The sequence below is a fragment of the Epargyreus clarus genome, unplaced genomic scaffold, assembly GCF_041222505.1.
Source record: "Epargyreus clarus isolate Ecla_fem2 unplaced genomic scaffold, WU_Ecla_fem_2.2 ptg000010l, whole genome shotgun sequence".
Classification (NCBI taxonomy): Eukaryota; Metazoa; Arthropoda; class Insecta; order Lepidoptera; family Hesperiidae; genus Epargyreus; species Epargyreus clarus.
This window is the reverse complement of record NW_027332218.1, coordinates 4,169,574-4,189,089: the sequence shown is the minus strand read 5'-3', so window position 1 is coordinate 4,189,089 and position 19,516 is coordinate 4,169,574. Positions and strand designations below refer to the sequence as shown.

The window sequence follows — 19,516 nt, the reverse complement described above, 5'->3', positions numbered from 1 at the left end:
GACAAAGTACGGATATATTGCGGCGTAAATCCAGTAAGGCTTAAGCCCTTCGATAAAAGGAAATTTCCTTGAGGACTCCCAAATAGGTTCTCAGGACCGTAATAAATATATTATATAATATACGTCCCGTGACGAATTCCGAATGCCGACTGTCTGTGTGTTGTGTTGTGACAGAAACGTCAACATTTCAAAATTTGAATTTACTTTTTATAATCAATATTTCGACCAGTACTAAATACTGAACAGTCCCATTTCAAACTTTGTTATTCGACTGTACACTGTCACATCTATTTCCAATTATATTGTAACCTACTTAACAGCAGTCATAAGTGTTTCTATGTCATTGTGTTTGAAGGGTTTGATAAGGCAGAGACACTTACACGAGGCGTTTCAACATAGTTCTCAGAGCTATTGTAATGCGTCAGTGAATGGGTATGTCTAGTGTTGTCCCTTCAGTACCTTTAGTATAAGGTTTTACGTTTTTACAGAAACTGTTTTTGTATTTGTTTACGTATTACCCATACATTTCCAATCAGCGCTCCTAGTGGACTGTATCAGAACTGATAATACTAAGGGTACAGATAGGACTTCGAAGCTATTAAGATTCATTACTAATTGGATGATTTTAAAGGGAGTGTAGTTTAACAGGGGAGGTACAACCGTCTCACGTATTTTTAGATCTTTTTAATAATATAAAAGTAGCAGATGAGCATGCACTCCACCTGATGGTAAGTGGCTACTGACGCCCATAAACATCTGTAATCAACTCAAGATAAGATTAGATTCCTATCTGAGGTCGCCCACAAATGCGCCGCCATTCCTGAGGACTAAGCTGGAATACTTCGGATAAATATGTCTCACTTATCATCCTTCAAACCAGGACACAGCAGCGTTTAACACTGCTATTAGGCAGAAATAGGTGTGGCGGTGATGCCGCCGGAGTCGAACCACAGAGAGTCTACCGCCTTCTAGCTTGCAGTTCTTGGGTTTCAGTTGGACCTTGAAATGAAATGAAATATATTTATTTTTTATAGGTCAACGGCGGCACTTACAAATTGTCAGTTACAATAACTAATGTTGTGGAAGTGTGAATTGTAATAACTTGTGAAAGCCAGTTCTCTATTAGGCGACTGTTTAGTCCTCAGGAGTGGCAGCGCATCTTTGATCGGCTTCAGTAATAACCCTTGTTTTGAGGCACCTCAGATTTTTCAAAGTTATGTTGCGTATTAAAAATTAGTTATCACTAGCTTACACGGTTAAAGGAAAATCATCACGAAACCTGCATACCTGCGAAATCTTAAAAAAAAAGAAAAAAAATTTCAAAGGTATGTGAAGTCTACCAAGTCACTTGGCCAGCGCGGTGGACTATGACCTAATACTTCTCGTGTGGTGGGACATTAATGGACAAGTGAGACATTAATGGGTTGATGATGATGATGATAAGCCATGTTCTATACGAAGTTGTACAAGTTAGCAGTAGCTTACTATTAGGTATTGAAATAGTATGCAGTCCACATTCTAATTCAATTTTATAATACGTCAGAGGATGGAACACAACACAAGATGGGGTGACGTTTATATGGAAACAAAGTTATCATTTCCGATGAAAATTGTATGGAACTAAGTATTTTTTTCTATAAAACTAAAATAATAGCGATAACTATTAGATATATTTTTTTAAAACGGGTATGTTTAAAGGTAGGTTCTGCCTTTGTGATTCGCCTCCGGTAACGTCACTGCCTCATTTATTTCTGACACATGACAGCAGTTTTAAGCGCTGCTGTGTTCTGGTTTGAAAGTTGTTATAAGGGAGACATAATTTGGCATTTCAACTTTGTTTTCAGAGGTAACAACGCATTAGTGCTTCCGATTTCTGCCTTCAGGTAGGACTCAAATCCTATCGGGGATTGATTACAGATATAGATGGGTGGCAGTAGTCACTTACCATCAGTTGAACTGCATCGTTTGTGACTTCTATATTATTAAGGAAGACTGTGGCGACATCTGTACTTTATAGCAGGGTTTGTTCATGTAGGGTTACGATGCAGTAAAATTGGGATCGATTTCGTTTACAACTGTAAAATGGAAATGGGCGTCTGACTTTTGTTGGCACTCACTACTTAGCTGTTACCACTTTTATATCCCATTCCTAAGCATGGACCTAGAATTGGAAGAACTTTGACCAGTAATTGGAAGACGCTTGATATATATTAATAGCTACATCATATCACCTGTTTTCAAACAGCTCATGAAACCATCTATTAAGTTTAACGGATTAACCCAATCTATGCAATAATAACAATGGGGAACGATGACTTAACGTGCTCCTGAAGCTCGGAAACGCGTAAAATTTAACTACTAGTGGTCACCCATCTAACTTGCGACTACGCCTGACGGTGCTTAACTTAGCTAATTAATTACAAACTAAACACACGTTCTATAATAAACGCTTTCTACACTCACAGGCTCTTCTATGAGCTTCTCTTCTCTTCTATATCCCACTATTTTGTAAATAATTAAGATAATTTGTCGTTGTTATGTGTGTGTACAATGCATTACGTAATAAAGTTATCTCTATCATTTTTATGGGATATCATCAGTAACAATCAGCATCTCTATAAACGCACCTTGTGAAGACATTCGTACTGACGTGTCCTAATGTTCTTTTTATGGTAATGTGGAAAAATATCTTAAGAACCCTACTGTCTCTGGCGGTGCGCCAACACCGATACTGTGTCATCATTTCAGGATTAACGGTATAAGTTACAAAATATTACGTTCAAAATAACTTTAAGTTAAAGTCAGATATTATAAAAATATTCTAAATATAAGAAAATACTCATAAATAGGGGCTAACATTATAAATACTCTGTAAAAATATCAAATGTCTATCTATAGAGATAGAGCCCTGTTACAGGCAGACAGATGTACAGACAGCGGAGTCTTAGTAATAGGGTTCCATTTTTACCCTTCGGGTACGGAACCCTAATGATTATTCAACAATGACTTTCCCTTGAACAATTTCAGAGACTGGTTATTTTTTATGACCTTTTTCTTCGTCGACATGACTAGCACTTGTGGACTACATATATCACTATATATCATCATCAACGCATGAATACTGCTGGGCACGGGTCTTCTTCCGGAATGGGAATCACTATGACCTTAAACGCTCTAAATCTAAGACCAGGACCCAGTAGTGGGACAGTAAAGACATTCTGACAACGATAATCAGTGACAACTTACACATAAATAGCATTCGCTAATTCAATTTCCCAAAAAAAAATAGAATTCGAAAATAATGTTTCCTTTACTTCTAGGTGGAAGCAGTACTAGAACTAGCATTGCAGCGTGACGCCGTCCGGGACGTGTTCCCGTCGTGGATCACGTTCGAGTGGCTGACGTACGACGTGACGGACTGCGACGCGGCGTACGCGGTCATATCCGCCATCGACGCGTACAACGACTGCGCGCATGTGTTCTTTGGACCGGCTTGCGATTTTGCGCTCGGTAAGTGCAGTAAAATTAAGTATTAGAAGTTAATTAACACTTTTACGGTGAAAGAAAACATCCTGAAGAAATCTGAGAGTTCGGAAAAAACTTCTCAAGGATGTGCTAAGTATACTAATTCGTGTATAGCCACCTCCGTGGTCTAAGCCCCTTGCATCTTGCGGAAAAACCCGTTCCTGTTAAAACTTATTGTTTCATATTATTTGTTTTGAGAGACAGGTGGCAATCCTGGGACCGATCATGATAAATATAACACCCAGACCCGAACCAGATACATAGAATTTATCATTCGCATATCTGTCTGGCCGGGGATCTAATCCGGAAATCATTGCGTATCAAACCGGTAAACTTACTGCTGCACATAGAGTAGTAGCACGACGCTGTCCGGGACGTGTTCCCGTGGACGTGGAACCGTATTAACACTGCTGTTATTAGGTAGAAATAGGTGTGGCGTTGGTGCCACCGGAGTCGAACCACAAAGGGTTTTACCACCTACAAAAGATTATTAACTGTTGTTGCTTCATATGATACTACTTGTAGTGTATGTGGCGACTCCTAGCAACTCGTCAAGAGCGACACATGTGCATAAATGACGCTATTCGAAGTTTTGTCAACATTTTGTATCTAGCCCGGCGGCAGATCTCTTTTTGCCAAAGTGGTGACATGATTTGAACACGCAACTTTCTAATTCTTCTGAGTAATCTACTGTCCGCGCCACGTATCCGTCTACTCGCTACATATAAATGTAAAATAGTCTGTTTGGTCGTAGATCGAAGCCAAAACCCACAGCGTATCATACATATTTACACTATTTGCACAGATTTACAACCAAACTTTACATTTATCATTTATACTTCTGGCTGATGCAGTGTTAAGTCTGGAATCCTCTATTTTAAGTATGATAACTATTTCATCATCTTAATGACTAATGGGTTCTTTAAACCAAAAGTCGTTATCAAGTAATAATAAAAAATCAAGGAAAAAATATCACTCGACCGTAATACTAAACTACTCATGAATTTTCATTAACTGTTTCTAAAACTAATTGACTTAATATCTAATAGGAAGCGAAAATAATTTGCCAAATCCGATAACCAAAATCAGAGCTATGGAATAATTAAGATAGAACATCAAAGAAAGGGGATTTTGGGCCAAAACAAGAGATAAACAGACGAGGTCAAACGTAACAAATTAACAACTTGTGATCGAACGAGTGAACGCGCCGCCCTTACGACTTAGGATTTTGGATCAGGCGGCATTTAACAGTTGTATAACTTTAGTTTTTTAGTATTTTGGTCTTATTGTACTTGTACAAAAAAAAGCTGTATCATTTAATTTTACTTTTTTTTGGCATTCGTTATCGTAGCAAATGAAGTACATGCATTGTGAAAATTTTAAGTGTCAATGCATTATTCAATAGATACACTGAGAAACGAAGAAAAATGGTGTCTTGTTTGGGGCGGGGACCCCCTCTATTTTTTATATTCCACATTCTTATTTATAACTTAAAAAAAGGAGGAGGTTTAAAATCATAATCATTATTTTTGCTTCGTAATCGGCTAACTATATAGTTCAACAGCAACTCATTTCCGTCCCACTGCTGGGCACGGGTCTCCTCTCAGAATAGAAGGATTAGGCCATAGTCCACATTGGTAGATTTCACATACCTTTGATTTTTTTTTAAGATTTCTCAGTTATACGATACCTGTTTGTACTCAGGATGTTTTCCTTCACCGTTTAAGCAAGTGATAATTATTTTCTAATACGTACATAACTTTGAAAAATCAGAGGTGTGTGCTTGAGATTTGAAACTGACCCCTCGATCAAGAGGCCGATTTTCTTAACCTCTCGACTATATAGCTTATTATTGTTTATCTCCGGTTTAACTATCTGAATTAATAATGCCGTTTGTTATCACAAAACTCTAATGTACAGGTTTTTGCTATTCCATTTGATCCGGTACGATTTGTTGATCATGTGTGTGTATGATATTTGTTCTCAGGAGAAACAATGTTTCCCAAATTCCGCGAAGTTGATAAGTTGAGAGTAATACAAATAATCTGCTGATATTACCCGCAGCCAGGTTATGATAAAAGATACATACAATTTGAGGGAGCTAAAATATATAAATATTTGCCAAAATACATAACAAATACTAAATCCTTTGATTAAAAATAAACTTCTAAACAATACATAATAAATAAAGAATGTGCGATGGAGAACTTAATAATAAAAGTAACGACTACTTACAAGTAGGTACATACATCGGGCGTCCCTGTAGTTCCGGGGCTAGAATAGGGCTACGGTATCCCCTGCCTGTCGTAAGAGGCGACTAAAAGGGAGCTTCCGAGGTTGCCGGCGGCAAGAGTGGGAGCTCGAACCGTCCGGAGAGCAATCCCGGGAAGAACGGCGGCATGTGTGGTCGCGTGCCGTCGTAAACACCAGGTGTGCGGGAGGAGCGTAAAGTGCTCCCCCCAGGGCAGAGCCCGACCGGGGCATCGCGCTCGGAGGACTTCGGTTGTGTTCCATTGGAGATCCCGGAGTTCTCCACCAAGCGCTCAGGATGGGCACCGGGGGGGTTTTAGTGCGGTAAAAAGCCCACATAACCCGCGTCGCTCCCACGTCGTCGGGTACCTTTTGAAGGTATCCCCATCAAAAAAAAAAGGTACTTACATTGGGCATAGTGCACAGACAGACTCACAAACACATAACTTTATTTAGTAAAATTTTAAGTTTTCTAATTTTACGTGACCATGTAAGTTTTATGAGAAATAGTTAAGGGTCCCGGGTTTGATCCCCAGTCAGACAGATATCGAAATGATGAATCTAGATATCAGTTTTGTGTATGGGTGTGTATTCGTCTTAGTGTGTGTTCATGGTACCCACAGTACAGGAGATGCTAGTGTGGGGCTGTAAGTGAATGAAACAGAGCGTCTTCCATACTCTAATGTATATCCAGAATTTTTTATTTATTACTAGCTGACCCGGCAAACGTTGTGTTGCCATATAAATAAAAAAAATGTTAAGGGTGAACAACCCTTATCACTTAGGGGTATCAAAAATAGATAGTAGCCGATTCTAAGACCTACTGAATTTGCTTATAAAATTTTTAAAGCCGTTTCAGAGGAGTACGGTAACTAACATTGTGACACGAGAAATTTTATATATAAGATTTCAGTAACTTTACTTTTGCTGATTTATAATAGTAATACTTTTATGTACACGTACTAGTACCTAGTCTGCTAGTTAAGATATAAAATAAACGATATTTAAAAGATGATTCACACCGGGTAAGTAAATTTTAGTTAGCACTGATTCGACATCGCTATACTGACTGCAAATATTGATTTGCAAATTGTTCCATGAGGTCAGCAATGGGTCAGCCTCGATTTAGACTAATTTACTCACTTAAATCAGTTTAAGTAGTGACACGAAATGTATTTTAATCATACGATTAGAAATACCAAATCAAATCTAAAATAATCCGCATTACATAATAATTTAACCGAAGTATGTAAGATTTTTAAATAATTTAACCGAAAAATTCATCTTAGGTGGTGATTTTAATGCCAAAAATACCTACTGGGGCTCGAGATTAACAACTCCCAAAGGCAAAGAACTATTCAATGCCTTAAAAGAGGCTCATTGTGAAGTTATATCAACAGGACAACCCACATATTGGCCCACTGATCCTAATAAAGTTCCTGATCTAATAGATTTTTTTATATACAAAAATATATCAGGAGGTATTATGAGCATTGAGGGCTCGTACGATATGAACTCGGATCATTCACCAATTATTCTGACACTAAATCAAAGCTTTGTGCATAAAAATAGTCAGATAGGCCTAGTAACTAAGCAAACTGATTGGGAAAGTTTCAAGATAGATCTTTCTCGTAATATAAATTTGGATGTTCCCCTTAAAACTCCGGAACAAATAGATAAAGAAGTCGATGGATTCGTCAAAATTATCCAAAATACAGCCTGGGAAAATACACCACAAACTAGGTTGAGAATTACTCGTCCTACATATCCAAGAGAAATTATCTATCTTATAAGCGAAAAGCGGAGACAAAGGAACAGATGGCACCAAACTAGGTCTCCTGAAGATAAGAAACATCTGAACAACCTAACAAAAACACTTAGGAGAAAAATTAAACAATTCAATAACGATACCCTGAAAACCTATTTAAAAGGCCTAACAAATGATCGCAGCACAGACTACTCATTGTGGAAAGCAACCAAAGGATTAAAACGTCCAATCAAGCAGATTCCCCCGATTAAAGATAAGGATGGAAAATGGGTAATTGATGATACGCAAAAAGCTTCACAGTTTGCCTTTCACCTAGAAAAAATCTTCCAACACAATGATGGAGACTATAGTGATCACAATAGACTTTGTATAGAGCAGACAGAGCAAGACATTAAACTTGTGACGCCAAAAGAAGTACTAACAGAGATACAGCGCAGCATTAATCCAAAAAAAGCTCCTGGATTTGACTTGATCACAGGGGAAGTTATGAAGAACCTTCCGAGGAAAGCTGTAGTAAAATTAACTACCATAATTAATGCTTCATTTAGAATCCAATATGTTCCAGACTTATGGAAAGTTGCTGAAGTAATCATGATACCAAAACCGGGGAAACCGCCACATGACGTTGCATCATACAGACCTATCTCCCTATTACCTATAATGTCGAAGGTCTTTGAAAAGCTATTGTTAAAGCGACTCAAGCCCATATTAAAACATAAAAAAATAATACCAGACCATCAGTTTGGTTTTAGAGAAAAACACTCCACAATTGATCAGATTCATAGAATTACCAATACAATAGAGAAATCATTAGAAGAGAAGAAAGTCTGCTCCGCAGTATTCTTAGATGTAGCGCAAGCCTTCGATAAAGTCTGGCATGAAGGTTTGATATTAAAGTTAAGAGAAATGCTACCAAAACAATTCTCAGAAATTTTAATATCCTATATTTCAAATAGAGCTTTCCGAGTGAGACAAGGAGAAGCATACTCCGATCTCAAGCAAATAAAAGCTGGAGTACCACAAGGCAGTGTATTGGGGCCGGTCCTGTACCTCTTATACACCTGTGACATTCCAGAAACAGAAAACAACATCTTTGCAACTTTTGCGGATGATACTGCAATCTTAGCTGTTGGGAATGATCACGCTGAAGCAGCGGAGAAATGCCAATTAGGTATCAACAGAGTAGTTAACTGGACGAAAAAGTGGCGAATGAAGCTCAATGAAAGCAAATCAGTGCACGTCGACTTTACAAATAGGCATAATAACTATCAACCTATATATATAAATACTACACCTATACCATACGCAAATACAGCCAAATATCTTGGCATGACTCTTGATGCGAAGCTGCGCTGGAAAGCTCACGTCAAGAAAAAACGGGATGAGCTAGAGCTGAAATATAGAGCTATGCATTGGCTGCTTGGGAAACATTCCTCGCTGTCTACATACAATAAGTTATTATTATACAAACAAGTCCTAATGCCAGTATGGACATATGGTATTCAACTCTGGGGCTGTACCAAAAAAAGTAATGCAGAAATTATTCAAAGATTTCAAAATAAAGTACTTAGGAGTATTGCAAATGCACCTTGGTATGTAAGAAATGAAGATCTACATCGGGACCTTAAAGTAGACCTTGTCAAAAAAGTAATTAATACGTATGCCGAAGGTCATCAAAAAAGACTTCATCATCACGTTAATATCGAGGCTATCCAGCTCCTCGATACAACGGACCTAGTGAGAAGACTCAAACGGACTAAACCCTTTGAGCTTGTGACATGACACAGTGTAGTGTTAGTGAAATAGTGATAAGTGAACATTATAGAACACAAGAACAATGTGTCTACTCCCTTATGTGTTAAAACAAAGAAGTGCAGTGTCAGAGGACGCCACCTTCATTATATGATTATTTAGCAGTTTAAGTTAGAGTAGAATTACTCATTAGTCATAAATTAGGCTAGATCGTAATTAATATAAAGTACCTATTAGTCACTTGGTACTTTATACAAACAAAAAAAAAAAAAAAAAAAAATTACATAATAATAAACAAACGCTTTCTACACTCACAGCTCCATGCTAAGAATTCCTGTATCGTGGGTGCTATGCACACACACAGAGACAAATACACAAACAACCAGACCCATGAACAGAAATCTAAATTCATAATTTAGATTAGAAATTCTTAGTGTGGAGCTGTGAGTGTAGAAAGCGTTTGTTTATTATTATGTAATGCGGTATATTTAAATAATCTCAATTATGAAATTATGGTTTCTGCCTGGCTGGGGATTGAGCCCGGGACCCTCTGTGCGTCAGACCGGTATGGTGACGGCTCCGTTACACCGTTCGTCACCTTAAATATAGTTACTAAGTCTACAGTTGTTTTATTCAAAAGATCTTAGCCGTTTATCAGTTGTGATAAGAATAATCAAAATCATTGTCCAATAACTGTCCATTATTGTAGCGTGTCAGATTATACATCCTGCCGGCCAAGTGGAGGCTGAGGTATTTTTAGCATAACGACATTCGGTATTGAGTACAATATACTTGCGATTATTAATTTGTCGACATGATTTTGATACTCGTTACATTCATTACATTTATAAGTAAAATAGAAAGATACTTCACCGCCTTGAAATTGACTGAAGCCACAAGAGGATGCTTTTATTATTTATATTTTGAATTCTTGACAAATAAAAATCATTTTTAGAGAAAGTTTACGTATAAATATCTGAAACTACGTATTTTACGTAATAAATAAACAGGCATTCAAACATTTTAGAGACATTTTAGCTCGGAGACGCAGATCTTTATGTACGCAACAATTTTAATTCTCAAAACTTAAAAACTGGTCATTTGGTAGCAAAAAGAAGTCTTCAGTAATAATTGCATATTTGTGTCATTATGGTATTAAATTTAGATAACCAATACTTAAAATATGTAAAAGTCGCATAAAAATCGCAAGTTTGTACAAACAGAGTCACCGGCCGAATATTTGATTATTTGGACATAAGTATTTGTTCGATTAATCGCAATGTAATATTGATTTTCCTTGGATATGTTTGCTCAACGGCATTTACCCACTGTTCTTAATTTAGACGGTCAGAACATCCGTATTTAGCACGTTTTTAATCAGCTGTATGACACGTTTTGGTTTTTTTGGGATTAGTGTTAATGCATACGTCACTTGCTTCCTTGGTTTCGATTTCGATATCGTCAATGTATAGTGCATGTGCTTCCTCGGTATTGATTTCTTTAAATTCAACGTTAATGCATTTTTCAACTATTTCCTTGGGTTGGGATTTAGTGTTTATATTAAAATATTTATAAACATTTTTTAAGCTCTAATTTACGGGATATCACAACCTAACATTTTTTTTATTATCTGCGTCAATTTCTATTCTATTGAGGCTCCATAATAAAATGCACTAAAATGTCAATTATAGTAACCACTTCGTATTGTCGAGTACATGCTTCATTGTTCCTTTCAATACATCAAAAAACGACCCTATAAAGAAGATCTACCGAACCTTAAAATACGAGTGACAAAGACTAATGAAATGTAGAGTTCTAAAGACAGTCCGTATTTGACCACAGCTGTTCCCGCTACTGTAATGTCCGAATTCAATTCCAAGTAGGTCCTATTGTGTTCCTTTTTACATTTTGGTGTCTATGGAGTATTGAGGTTTAATCCCGCTTTTGTGGTAACGTAATTACGACGACAGATTAAGGGAAATGTATTTGAATGTTCTTTTAACTTTCCCAATTAAGTGAAAGATTTTTAACTACCCACGTTTGGGTTTAACGAATCTTTATTTCTCATACAACATTTAATAGTAAAGAAAACATTATTTACACCGCTTCCCAAAGTTTTGTTGTAACAAAATAACCTATTTGCTTATATGATCCGCATTCATATCACTTTACGTATACTTTTCCTGTCATGCATGCATGCATCATGTCGCAACGAGACTTTAGCGAATTAAATAATGCGTGTGGATGAGACTCGCATGCTAATGTAAGCGCGTGACAGGAAAAAGCTCTAAGAACACAGCTGATATATTTTTGTTTTTCTTTTTTGTATATATGTAAATTTTGTTACAAGTTATTTAATATTTATATATTAATTTTCTGTAAGTGTAATTATAATTATAAATATTTTTAGTTAATTAATTAAGTAGATTTAACTGTAATATGTTTATTATTTTACTGTAATATGTAATGTGTAGTTTGCGATTCTGTAATATTAAATCCTGTAATGTGAAATGACTCCAGTTGCCATCTCAACTTGCAGGAAAAACAAAAATATAAAGATAAGCCCTGTTTAGTAAGTGAGGATAAAAGTTGTTATAACGATGAAAGTTATAATTAGTTTGCTTACCTATGTTTTATGGTCAACATCTTAAAAGATCGGAAGTATTGGATAAGAAAAACTTAATATGAGTTCGTAAACTGAGGTTATGATATCTTCAGTTAAAGAAGATTGGAAGCCACTGCCTTCAAAAATATCTAAAAGTGTAAGTTATAATTGTTAGACACATCACTACAGTGAATGGCCAACACTAGCTGTCATGTAGACAAGTGGTATTCGGCGCGCTTTTCGATGGAAAAACAAGATGGAAGTTTCGCAAGTTCGTTGTGCGTATTAAATATTTAAATAGTTTTTGCAAAGTTATCTATTAGAAATCAGAAGTGAAATAAAGTACTCACGTGCATAGTGGTGAAGTTGGCAAGGTATTAGTGTAAAGGTGATGTTAAAATACCTACTGGTTGCGGGAATGACGCTATAAAACTAATTATACTTTTATTAAAACTTTACTAACAATTAATGGATGCAATAAGTGTGCTACAATTGCTATATCAAACTAATTTAGTTCGTGTGAATAACTTTGTATCGAGTTTTGATGTGTGTTCATGTTATCATATCATGGGAAAAAACTTTGACAAGTTTGAACATGTCTGTCGATGCGGACGCGCGCTGAAAAAAAAAAAGGCATGCTGAGGGTGTTGCTTGCTGACTGCAGATTATGACTGTCTTGGCTTGCATGCTAGAGCGGACGTCTTATGTATCAAATTGAGAATTCGGTGAGATTAGTCCATGTTATTTACTATTGACTGTATAATTAGTATGAGTTATTGATTAGTGAAAGTACATTTTGTGGAAAAGAAAAGAAACTGAGTTATTGATTGATGAAAGTGCTTTTTATGATTAAAAAGAAAATATATATATTATATAATATGTACAAGAACATTAACATAAAATAAGTTGCGCCTAACCTTCAGCTTCATTTGAAATTTAAACTTCATTTATTGCATTGGACAACATTATTAATTAATTTAACTAAAATATATATTTTGCTATAAAAAAAAAAGACAAAAATAATTATTAAGAATACTTAATTATCAATTAAAATGGGTCGCCATAAGAGAAGATATAAATCAGTTAGCAGCAGTAGTTCAAGTTCAGAAAGTGAACGTAATGTGGAAAAGAAGAAAAAATACAGAAAGGAATTGAAAAGGAGTAAAGACCGCATTGAGGCTTTAGAAGGCCTTGTCTGTGAACTGCGAAGGAAACATAACGATAATAGAGAACACTCACCTCATGTTGCTGGAAACTCTATGCAAGCTGTGCGCTATGTGGGTCGAAATGATTTTATACCTGAGTTTGACCCCCAAAAATCTGCTGTCTCCATAGAACACTGGATTAGAAATTTAGAAGGTATATCTAAAATGCATGCATGGGATGAACGCACCTTAATTTGTAGCTGTACTTCAAAGTTGCGTGGTTATGCCAAAGGATGGTATGAGCAGCAAACATCATATGAGATGAGCTGGAGTGAGTGGAAAGCAAAACTGATTAAAGCTTTTCCATTCACAAGAAACAAATTGACTCAAATTAGAGATTTGGTTAATAAAATAAGATTACCGTCTGAAAACCCTATTGAATTTTATTATAACAAACTAAGTATTGGTATGTCATGTCAACTAGGGGATGATATAATTACTCAGGCTATCATTGGAACTTTAGGCGACAAGCTTTTAGAAGTTGGAGCTCTGTCAGCTGGTTGTCAAGATACAACTTCACTACTGAAATATTTGGCAAGTTTTATGAATGCAAATAGTACAGAAACAAAGACAGACACAAGCAAGCTCAGCTCGAGTAAGGTCCTCAAGTGTTTTAAATGTGGCAAGGATGGTCATAAAGCTTTTGCATGTCATCGTTCTAGGAAACATAAGGAAGATCAAACGAAATGTTCATTTTGTAATAAACCTGGCCATGTTGAAGCAACTTGTTATCGAAAGAAAAATCAGGAGAAATATTGTTCTTTCTGTAAAATTAAAGGCCACAATATAGAAGAGTGTAGAAAACGAGCAACAGGCTTACAAGATAAAACTATAAGGAAAGTTCATTCGGTAAGTTCTGATTTCTCTGATAGTAAATACTTTAAGTCTGTATTTATTAATCAGATGCCGGCAAGTGCATTTATAGATTTCGGAAGCTCATGCAATATAATCAAACAAAGTGTTTGTGACAAGTTGGGTTTGAAGACTACAACCAATGACACAATTGTAATAAAAGGATATGGTGATGCTTTGACCTGGCCAAAGGGAATTACTACAGCATGTTTAACAGTTGACGGTGTTATGAAACAAACTGAATTTTATGTTGTACCAGATACAGTACAAGATTTTGACATTTTGGTAGGGCAACCATATACCGAAGCTTCAAACATTGTAGTAGTCAAAACATCTACACAATTAAATGTTTTTGATAAAGAAATGGCGCTGGAAGTTGCAGAATTATGTCAAAATTTAGAAAAGGTACGCTTATATCCTAACACTTCTGTAACATTGAATCCGGGTATTAATAAAATTACTGTAAGAACGGAACCTATGGCAAGTGGAATTTTAAAGGTCAGACAGAGTGAGCACAGACAACCTAGGTGTGAAAAGAATATTATAGGTGAAGAAGTTGGAAGTGAGGATGGCATGGCAATTATAAAACTTGTCAATATGACTAATGAAGCAATGTCTCTTAAGAGTGAAGAGTGTGTTGCTCGTGCTGACTTACTTAATACATGTAAAGAAAATACTGCACCCAAAATAGGGGGTCATTTATCTGAAAATCAGCATTTGACTCTACAGTCTGTCCTTAATGAATATCAGGACTGTTTTTCTGGTGATGGCATGGAACTTGGAAATTGTCAAATCGAAATGACTATTAGACTGATTGAAGATAAGATTATAAATTATAAATCATACAGGATATCATTTCATGAAAGAGAGATTGTTAAGCAGATTGTTACTGACCTGTTACAAGCTGGAATCATTGAAACATCTACATCACCATATGCAAGCCCTGTGCTTTTAGTTAAGAAGAAAGAGGGAGGTTATCGCATGTGTGTAGACTACAGAGCACTGAACAAAATAACTGAAAAGGAAAGATATCCTTTGCCAGTTATACAAGATTTACTGGATAGATTAGTAAACAAATCAGTGTTCTGTTGTTTAGACTTGGCAAATGGGTACCATCAAATTAAGATAGCAGCTCCATCCAGACCATTTACTGGATTTGTTACACCCGATGGTCAGTACCAATATCGAATGATGAGTTTTGGATTATGCAATGCTCCGGCAGTCTTCCAAAGGGCCATGAATGAAATATTAGCTCCTGTTATTCATAAATGTGCTGAAGTGTACATTGATGATGTTATTATTTGGGGGGAAAATGTAGATGAGTGCTTAGTTAATCTGAGAAATGTTTTTAAGTTAATTAATGCAGCAGGTGTCAAGTTAAAACGAAATAAGTGTAGTTTTCTGACTGAGACTGTTGAATATCTTGGTCATTTAATCTCTGCGGGGAAAATTCGTCCAGCTCCGCACAAGATAAATGCAGTAGCTAGTTTCAAGACACCTCATAATGTCCACGAACTTAGGCAATTCTTGGGATTAGCAAGTTATTTTCGCAAATTTATAAAAGGATTTGCGACCATAGCTAAACCTCTCACAATGTTAACAAAAAAAGGAATTGATTGGAATTGGGGACCTGATCAAAGAGAAGCTATGGAACACTTAAAGGACATGTTGACTGCTGATCCCGTCCTTACTATTTATAGTCCAGAACGTGATACGCAGATCCACACGGATGCTTCAAAAGTAGGACTTGGTGGTGTACTTTTTCAACGCCAACAAAATAATGAATGGAAAGTTGTTGCTTATGCAAGCAGGCAAACATCTGCAACTGAAGCTAAGTATCACAGTTTTGAACTGGAAGCACTTGCCGTTGTCTTCAGTATACAGAAGTATAAAGTGTACATTTCAGGACTCAAATTCACTGTTGTGACTGACTGTTCTGCATTGAGGTTAGCTTGGTCAAAACGAGATTTGTCGCCTCGCATTGCACGATGGTGGCTTGATCTCCAGGAATTCGATTTTGATGTAGAACACAGACCGGGGGCTTCAATGTTGCATGTAGATGCTCTGAGCAGAAACCCTATATTGGTACACCACATTCAAGAGAAAGATTTTATTAATGCTTTGCAAGATGGAGATGAAGATATTCAAGGGTTAATGGAGAATTTGACATTAGAACTTAACGCTAACAAGAATAAAAAAGATGGATTGTCTAAAAATTTCAAGATTTCAAATGGATTGTTATGTCGAATTACCGATAATGGTCCAAGACCAGTGTTACCTAAGAGTGCAAGATGGCATATTATGAAAATTTATCATGACAACAATGGACATTTGGGACTTGAAAAATGTATTGAGTCTATACAAGCTAAGTATTGGTTCCCGAAAATGAGGAAAACTATTGGCAAATATGTGGCAAGTTGTATAGGTTGTCAATTTACCAAAAAGCCTACCGGTAAGCAGCCAGGATTAATGCATCCTATTCCAAGGGTGTCTATCCCATTTGAGACTCTCCATGTGGATCATCTGGGTCCCTTTTGTAAAAGCAATGGTAAGGTTTACATCTTTGCCGTTATAGACGGATTTACAAAATTTGTATGGCTTGAGGCAGTTACGAGTGCAAATGCTAAGGGTGCTATAACCTCTCTAAACAAGCTAAGCCAGGTGTTTGGTTACCCAGCACGAATAGTGAGTGATAGAGGCACTGCTTTCACGGGAAATGAGTTTAGGGAATATTGTAAAAATCAGGGTATTAAACATGTGTTGAATGCAGTGGCCTCTCCCCGAGCAAATGGACAGGTCGAACGTCTTAATCGCACAATCCTTAGCTCTCTCACAGCTTATATGGGTAATGAACAAAAAGGGTGGGATGTACACCTCCCCAAAGTACAGTTAGGCATAAATTCTACTATTAGTCAAGGGACTGGTAAATCACCGTTAGAATTATTGTGTGGTTTGAGACCACGGTTGGCAGCTGACCTTCAAGGTTCAGTTTATAGAACAGACCTAAAAGAGATGAGGGCAGACGCGGCCAAGAAAATAAATATTAATGCATCCCAAATGAAAAAAAGATACGACAAAAGTCGACGGTTACCCAAGCCAATCAAAGTGGGTTGCATGGTTATGGTGGAACGAAGGATTTTAAAACCTGGTTTAACTAGTGGTAAATTAGTACCACGATATGCCGGACCTTACAAAGTGACAGCTGTGTTACCTAATGACCGGTATCAAGTTACATCCACCAAGAACGGGAAAAGAATATATCAGAATATAGTGGCTCGTGACAAGTTGAAAGTCTGGCAGGCCAGATGTGTGTCATCCGACGAGAGTAATATTATTGATGAATAAATTAATCTTTAAATGTCTTTTATTAGCTTTATGAGAAAACGCCGTTAAGGGCTTAAATGGTTGGTTTGTTAACTTTAATCTCTGTAACAAGGTCTACAATGCCGCAAGGGGCGTACATTTTACAATGCCGCAAGGGGCGTATATTCTATAATGCCGTAAGGGGCGTACATTCTACCATGCCGCAAGGGGCGTACATTCTACAATGCCGCAAGGGGCGTATATTTTACAATGCCGCAAGGGGCGTATATTCTACAATGCCGTAAGGGGCGTACATTCTACAATGCCGCAAGGGGCGTATATTCTACAATGCCGTAAGGGGCGTACATTCTACAATGCCGCAAGGGGCGTATATTCTACAATGCCGTAAGGGGCGTACATTCTACAATGCCGCAAGGGGCGTATATTCTACAATGCCGCAAGGGGCGTATATTCTACAATGCCGTAAGGGGCGTACATTGTACACTGCCGTAAGGGGCATTTATCCAACGCTGCTGCGAGGGGCTTATTTTAGACACTGGCGTAATGGGCGTCTATTCGACACCGTCGTAAGAAGCTGGTGATTTTAAGTGCTGAGATGGACTCATTATTTGTGACAGCCTTTAGGGGTTCCCATAATTATGATATGATGGATACGTCAAAAACATGCTTCTGCAACATAACAAAGTGGTCCAGTATCGAACGAATCGAAGGTGCGCTATTCTAACCAATCTCCTTCGGGGACGAAGGAATTGCAGGATGGCCGAACTGTTAGACACATCACTACAGTGAATGGCCAACACTAGCTGTCATGTAGACAAGTGGTATTCGGCGCGCTTTTCGATGGAAAAACAAGATGGAAGTTTCGCAAGTTCGTTGTGCGTATTAAATATTTAAATAGTTTTTGCAAAGTTATCTATTAGAAAATATAACTTTAGATTATATGTTTAGGAGTTTCGAATGGCACTATTTATAATGTATATCTAACGATGTTTCCAACATTTAATAATTGTTGTAGGATTTAAAAAAAAATCGCTTATTCTCGAACCAACAACGGAACCTACAAAAGATTCAATTTAGACAATTCCCCAATTATCCAGATTGAGCTTCTTACATATTTCGGAACCAGTGCTTTAGAAGCATCGGATCGCAAAAAATATAACGGTACTTGATTTTTATTTAGAAATTCTAAACACATTTAGATATAACATTGAGCCGCAGACAAATATTTTTTCGATTTAAAAATATGACACTACTCGTATATCGAAACTCCTTTCGAGCGGGAAATAAAATGTAGTTTCCAGCACTAAAATTCTGTCATCTCACGGTCCATTGCTTCTGACACTGCTGAAAGTCTGGATGAACATTTCTTAAGAACTAAAGTTGTCTAAATTCCAAAGTGCTTTTGGAATTTCCGAACGAAAATCAGACTTATTACGATATTTATATAGCTGTAGGAAAATACCCAATTTACAGTTTTAAAACTATGTCATCATATCGAAATTCGGTACGAGCGGGAAATAAAATAAAGTTTCTCCCACTAAAATCCTTTCACCTTACGGTCCATTCCGTCTGACACTACTGACAGTCTCAGTGAACATTTCTTAAGAACTAACATTGTCAAAATTCCGAAGTGATTTTGGAATTTCAGAACGAAAATCAGACTTATTACGATTGTCTCTTAATATTATTATATTTTATATTAAGCTCAGTTTGTAGTTACTAAGAGCTTTGAAGAAAACTCAAGGTATTTTAAGTTTTAGCCACTAACGTCTCCGTTGCCAACTATACTAACTCTATCGAACTTTTGAGTGCAAGCTTCAGTGCTTTAACTTGTAAAGTAAGTTAATAACATACGTATAATAAGCAGTGATAGCCTAGTGGTTAAGAAACTAAGACTCTCGATCGAAGGGTCCGAGGTTCAAATCCCAGGCATGCACCTCTGATTTTTTAAAATTAGGTGTGTATTATAGAATTAGAAATTAATTATCACTTGCTTAAACGATGAAGGAAAACATCGTGAGGAAACCTGAGAGATTTATAAAAAAAAACGAATGTCAAAGGGATGTGAAGTCTACCGACACGCACTTGGCCAGCGCGGTGGACTATGGCCTAATCCTTCTCATTCTGAGAGGAGACCCGTGCCCACCAGTGGGACAATAAAGGGTTGATGACGATGTATAATAAGCACCATTGTACGAGTATTAATGATGGTAATAAAAATGATAATGGCCCCGT

General features: G+C 36.9%; 1 protein-coding gene across 1 annotated transcript in view; it reads left to right on the top strand.

The window, feature by feature from the left end:
* Positions 1–19,516, top strand: part of LOC140745629 (uncharacterized) — a 125,734-nt gene that overhangs the window by 47,512 nt on the left and 58,706 nt on the right. Inside the window, 1 exon segment of the mRNA XM_073077565.1 lies at positions 3,321–3,510. Within this exon segment, the coding sequence (XP_072933666.1) occupies positions 3,321–3,510 (190 nt within the window).